At 41.1% G+C, this 6701-nt stretch overlaps 1 protein-coding gene across 2 annotated transcripts in view; it reads left to right on the top strand.

The window, feature by feature from the left end:
• Positions 1-2836, top strand: part of sh2b3 (SH2B adaptor protein 3) — a 70465-nt gene extending 67629 nt beyond the window's left edge. For both annotated transcript variants that reach the window (XM_042320317.1, XM_042320316.1), the window contains exon 8: positions 1358-2836. In XM_042320317.1, the coding sequence (XP_042176251.1) occupies positions 1358-1677 (320 nt within the window). In that variant the 3' untranslated portion in view covers positions 1678-2836. The remainder of the gene's footprint in view (positions 1-1357) is intronic.
• Positions 2837-6701: the final 3865 nt, after the last annotated feature.

The following is a 6701-nucleotide window of genomic DNA, read 5'->3' on the forward strand; positions in this document are numbered from 1 at the left end:
ATTTTGACAGGTGTGTGCCTCATGTCCAATCAATTGAATTTCCCACAGGTGGACTCCAATCAAGTTGTAGAAACATCAAGGATGATCGATGGAAAAAGGATCCACCGGAGATCAATTTCGAGTCTCATTGCAAAGGGTCTGAGTACTGCGTGGTTATACTTGCGTACTATTGTTTGTACAGATGAACGTGGTACCTTAAGGCATTTGGAAATTGCTCCCAAGAATGAACCAGACTTGTGGAGGTCTACAATTTTTTTTCTGAGGTCTTGCCTGATTTCTTTTGATTTTCCCATGATGTCAAGTAGAGGCACTGAGTTTGAAGGTAGGCCTTGAAATACATTCACAGGTATACCTCCAATTGACTCAAATGATGTCAATTAGCCAATCAGAAGCTTCTAAAGCCATGACATCCTTTTCAGGAATTTTCCAAGCTGTTTAAAGGCACAGTCAACTTAGTATATGTAAACTTTTGACCCACTGGAATTGTGAAAGAATCTGTAGGTAAACAATTTTTGGAAAAATGTATTGCGTCATGTTCAAAGTAGATGTCCTAACCGACTTGCCGAAACTATAGTTTAACAAGAAATTTGTGGAGTGGTTGAAAAACGAGTTTTAAAGACTACAACCTAAGTGTATGTAAACTTCCGACATCAACTGTATAGTGCATCAACCCGATTAGCCTGTTAGTATCGGAGCATGAGGTCTGATGCTGTCTGCCAGACGATCAGGGAGAGAAAAATCGTAGCTCGCGTGGGTCCTTGATAATGCTGCGGGCCTTCCTCAGGCACCGTTTCAAGAAGCTGTCCTAGTGATGTACTGGGCTGTCTTCACCCTCTGGTGAGCCTTGCAGGACACACTCGATGGTGCAGCGGTAGTATTTGGAGAGGACCTGTGGTGGAATGCCGAATTGCTTCAGCCGCCTTAAGAAGTAGAGATGCTGTTGTGCCCTCTTGACAAGACTGGTGTTTTTTTTTGTCCATGTCAAGTCCTCTGGGCGTGTTCCCTCTGCTTTCTGAAGTCAACAATCAACTAATTTGTTTTGCTGACATTGAGGGAGAAGTTGTTGTCCTGGCACCACACTGCCATTTCACTTAACTCCTCCCTATAGGCTGACTTATTGTTGTCGGTTATCAGGCCTACAACTGTGGTGTCGTCATGGAAACTTGATGTCCTGTTAACACTTTACATAAAGATATTAACATTCTGCACAAACGTATTTTAAAAATAGATGCTATTAATACAGCTACAATTGTGGGAATATACAGTATATGGGACTCAGCACAAAAAGGATATTCCAAGTCAGTCTGTTTCTGTCAGCATAAATACTGGAATGTCTCTGTGATCCCTCTGTCTTCAGGTCAGAGTTCATCCGCTGTCCTGGTTCCTTTCTCCCTGCACCGCTGGAGCTCCGAACCCAGCCTAGCCCACTGCAGCCCCAGCCTGCTCCCCTCTCCAGACCCCCTTCCCCAGCCCAGGCTCCCTCTCCTACGCCCTGCGCCCTTCCCAGACCTTTCCACCTCGGGTCCCCTGCGTCGAAGCGAGTCTGTGGACCGCAGACCTATTCTGCGTCACACCAACCCCCACCCACCCCTCCTCACTCAACGGGACTCCGACTACGAACTGGAGCCAGACAGAGGCCGCAAGCGGGCCATCGACAACCAGTACATGTTCCTCTAACTGAAGCCAGACTGGGGCCACAAGCGGTCCATCAACAACCAGTACATGTTCCTCTAATTGGTGGACTCCCGGTCACAGCCGACCCAGTGGTGGCTCTGAGACTCCAAATGAGCGAAGGACAGACTCATGAGTGAACGTGAATGCCACAGTGGAGGTCTGTCTCGTGGGCTGGGTGTCAGAGGTCCTACCCGAGTGTCCATTGTGAATGTATTTTTTAGGAAAGTGTCTAATCTTGTTATGATTGTCATTTTCTGAAGCGGCTGTCGTGGTCCTTCTAAGGGACGTTGCTACATGGAAGGTCTTCTCTCAGTCCCTCCCTTCTATAGGGGTCTGTTCACTCCCTCCACACATACACTCCATTTAAGTGAATTCTAATGTTATTTGATACCCTGTGTATTAGTGTATCTCAAATGCACACATTGTGTATTTTAGTACGCAGACTATTTTTGTAGGAATATGAAAGTGTTCAAAAATAAATAATTAAAAAAAACTGAACTGTGATGAGCTTAGGGCTGTTACAGTGACGAGTCATGACCACAGTCAAATTCCATGTGACTAACCTTCTCAAACTGCGCTCTGATGGTTAGTAGCCTACCAAACATGCCAGTCGCTCAGCACTATTGTCCCTCTAATCACTCTGACATCAATGCAAATCAAACACTTCATGAGAGCTCATGTTGCACAACATTTTTATAGGCTATGCAATTGCGTGAGAAAAGCGTTTTGATGGCCTCTAATAAAAAGAGGCACAGCTTTCTATAATCTAGGCCTACTAAATTATTTCTCAACTTTCCTAATATTAAGCACATTGCTTTTCTTTACAACATGAGTATAGCCTAACTGGCTGTAATGAAAATGAACCACGGGAAAAGCAACCTCCATTCGCTATTTTAAGTGCGTAGATTACATTTACCCCCCCCTTCCGACAGGTGCAAGATAATGGTTCATTAAGTAAAGACAAGATTAGTCTGATGGGTGACAGTATTTGGTTATCACCCATGAATGATGCCCAGGGTGTGCAATAAGGTAAGAAACGGAGCAGGTTTTGTTTTTTTGCAACTTTTTCTAATCATAGTCGCCCATTATTACGGTGTAGAGACCAACTGACATACAGTACCGTTCTAAAGTTTGGGGTCACTTAGACATGTCCTCGTTTTTGTCCGTTAAAATAACAAATTGATCAGAAATACATTGTTAATGTTGTGAATGACTTGTTTATGGAATATCTACAGAGGCCCATTATCAGCAACAAGCACTCCTGTGTTCCAATGGCACGTTGTTAGCTAATCCAAGTTTATCATTTTAAAAGGCTAATTGATTATTAGAAAACCTTTCTGCAATTGTTAGCACAGCTTAAAACTGGCCTTTAGACTAGTTCAGTATCTGGAGCATCAGCATTTGTGGGTTAGATTACAGGCTCAAAATGGCCAGAAACAAAGCACTTTCTTCTGAAACGTCAGTCTATTCTTGTTTTGAGAAATGAAGGCTATTCAATGGGAGAAATTGCCAAGAAACTGAAGATCTCGTACAACAATGTGAACTACTCCCTTCACAGAACATTGCAAACTGGCTCTAACCAGAATAGAAGGAGGAGTGGGAGGCCCTGGTGCACAACTGAGCAAGAGGACAAGTACATTGTGACAGATGCCTCAAGTCCTCAACTGACAGCTTCATTAAATAGTACTCGCAGAGGTCGCGACCCTGGGATGCTGGCCTTCTAGGCCGAGTTCCTCTGTCCAGTGTCTGTTCTTTTGCCCATCTTTTCTTTTTATTTGCAACTCTGCCTAGAAGGCCAGCATCCCGGAGTCCCCTCTTCACTGTTGACGTAGGTGTTTTGTTGGTACTATTTAATGAAGCTGTCTGTTTCGAACTAGACACTAGTCCTCTTGCTCAGTTGTGCACCAGGGCCTCCCACTCCTATTCTAATCTGGTTAAAGACAGTTTGCGCTGTTCTGTGAAGGGAGTAGTACACAGCATTGTACGAGATCTTCAGGATTAGCTAACACAGGAGTGATGGTTGCTTATAATGGGCCTCTGTATGTAGATATGCCATAACAAAATCAGCCGTTTCCAGCTACAGTAGTCATTTACAACATAAACCATGTCTACACTGTATTTCTGATCAATTTGATGTTACTTAAAATACATTTGTGACCCCAAACTTTTGAACGGTAGTGTACAACAAAAGTAACATTGACAAAGTCATCAATATTTGAAAACACAGAATCCCAGACAATGTTCAGAAATGTGAGATGTTCTCATAATTTACCATAAAAATGCACCTTTTTATAATAAAGCATTACATGTCTAATCGCATTTGCAGACTTATGTAAGATAGCTTACTATTTGTAATGTGATGAGTAGATAGTCATAATTTAGGCAAATAATATCACTGTTGGTAAAACAAAAAAAGACCGCTCAGTCCATTGCTGAGCACGTATAGCAGGCCAAGGCTATATGGGATACGTTTCTTCTTTGCATGTGAAAAATGTGGCCTTTTTATAAATGCAATATGGCGGGAGACATTAGCATCTTTTTTTAATAGGACAAATTAAAATGAGTAGCCTACTCAGCTGACCGTGACCATATAATAGGCCTACAAGAAGGGGTGAGACACGTTCATCTAGACTGGAAATCATTTTTCAAAAACAAACAAGTGGCACTGACCCAACACTGTTCACTCAAGTTGAGAATTTTGATAAGACAATTAGTCCTTTCACTGTCTTCTCTTTACAGCATTAATCATTTGTATTTTGAAATATTGCTCTATGCCTGGCTAGGCCTCTCTAATTTTCAGACATTCGCAACTCAACAAATATCTGCCCAAATTGTGAACTGCCTTTCCTTCCAAATATAGGCAATGCGATTTAAAACAATTTGTTTTATTTTGAATGATTATATTTATTAATTATTTATGTTTAGGTAAATTTAGGCTATATAATTTTGGCAATTTTAATTACATTTCCTTTGGGAGAATCTTAGCTTCCCCTATGCTTGCATATTAAAAAGGTAACTGCAGGCTACATGGGTTTTGTGGGCTATTCTAATAAAAAAAATATTCCACACATATTAGGCTATTGAGAATAGGCTGAAGGGTGAGATTATCAAGTGCTTGTCAAATTGTGATTGAGAGACTGAAGTGTGCAGCCTGCACAAGAAACAGATCTAATGCCTTTCATGCGACTATTAAAAATCAAAACATATCCCTACTAAAGTTGCATTAAAAAAAACTAAGCATATAGAAGTACCTATATGTTAACTACTCATAGACTAGCCGCATGTGCGCACTCCCTCAAGGATATTTTTTATTTATATATTCATTCTATAAAATAAATGCCACGCAATTCCAAGCATATCTTGTCTGCTAAATGAACTAGTGTAGCCCACAGCTATATCAGGGTCTAACATAAGTACTACTCAGTATGCTATTCTGTTCTGAAATAGACATTTTCTTCATATCATGTTTCTTTAGAACTGTCTAAAATGAATAATGGATTTAATGTGATGGTATAACAGGCAATTACTGTAGAGACCAGCAGTTATTGGCTTGACAATCACCGGCTGACAATTTCATGATCTCCACAACCCTAAATGAGCCTTCCATGTAGGTTTGGAAGAGGCTCATAGTTGGGGTGTGTTGGTGCTAAACCTCAAGAGATGTGACTGAATAAAGGGTTTGGGAGGAGACATGAAACCCAACCTAGTCTATGGTCCTCAATACACAAGTTGTACAAAACCTTTCACACAATGGTTATGATACAACAGTTTGTCTACCCAATAACATTTACATAACCCTTGTGTAAAAATATCACCATTGTACATCAGTTGTAAAAACCTGAATGTGTACAGGGCCAAAGATTAGCGTGTTAATTTCCTATCAGCATGAAACAGAAAGGTCCTTACCTGTGCTCTCCATCTCTACCAGGAAGTAACAGATAACTCATCCTGGTCCTCTCTGAAGGCATTTTTTGGCTCGTAAAATGTTTGCAGATGCTACATTTGAATGTTTGTCTATGGCTTCTTAATCATCGAGCTCTAGAAAGCGGCCCTCACTAAGAACCCATGTGGTGCCTTAACACTGTACGCAACCATTCTGGTATACATTTGTTTTTTAAACACTTTCTGGATATTCTCTAACACACCCTCCTTTTCTGTATGTAGCTCTTTCCCCTTGCTTAACACTAACTTAGCAGTGACACTTTAGTCAGCGACTCATCAACCTCGATGTCATGCAGTATTTATGGTAATCATAGGGTTTCCTGTTTAAGAAATGCAGAAAGTCAGGTCGATCTCCTTACACATGATCAGGATATTTTATTTTCATTGTATAATTGAGCTACAAATGTATCAAGGGTATCTTCCAATATTGAAACTGACATTAAGTGTTGTGGTGGGGAGGTGGGGGGGAATAGGCAATTGTAAAGTACGGTTGGTCTCCTGCACTTAAGTTTAAACTAAACCTAAACGTCTGTTCTGCAAAAGGAAATGAACGGTATCATTGATTTATCAGTCCCTGTAAAGAGAGACTGCTTTTGCTTTAACCTTTTGAACCTCCGGACCGGACGTTAGAAATTAGTGCAATAACGCTTTATATTATGGCTTAACCTGTACATTGGAGAAACAAACCATTCATACATGGCATCCAGCAATAAAGATCACCCCTACTTCCGTCAGTGCCAAGCTTCGAGTGCATTCCATCACTGCAGACCTGGGTTGCTTCCTCTTCAACTGTCTGCACATAGGTTTGTTTTATACTCCCAAGGAAACAGTGCAAATGGATTGGTATCAAACACATAGAAACCATGTTTGATGCCATTACCACCTGCCAATCCTCACCAATTAAAAAAGGTGCCGCCAACCTCCTGTGCTCAGGTATTAGAACATTTGCTTGCAAGCATTTATTTTGGCCCCTCAGCGACGCCTTGGCTGACATTTGTACATTTTGAGTTCAACTGATGAATGCATGTCTTCTCAATACTGTTGATTCTATTTATGTATTAGCACTGTAACATTCCATTACTAAG

This window comes from Oncorhynchus tshawytscha, linkage group LG04 (genome assembly GCF_018296145.1).
Source record: "Oncorhynchus tshawytscha isolate Ot180627B linkage group LG04, Otsh_v2.0, whole genome shotgun sequence".
NCBI classification, from domain to species: Eukaryota; Metazoa; Chordata; class Actinopteri; order Salmoniformes; family Salmonidae; genus Oncorhynchus; species Oncorhynchus tshawytscha.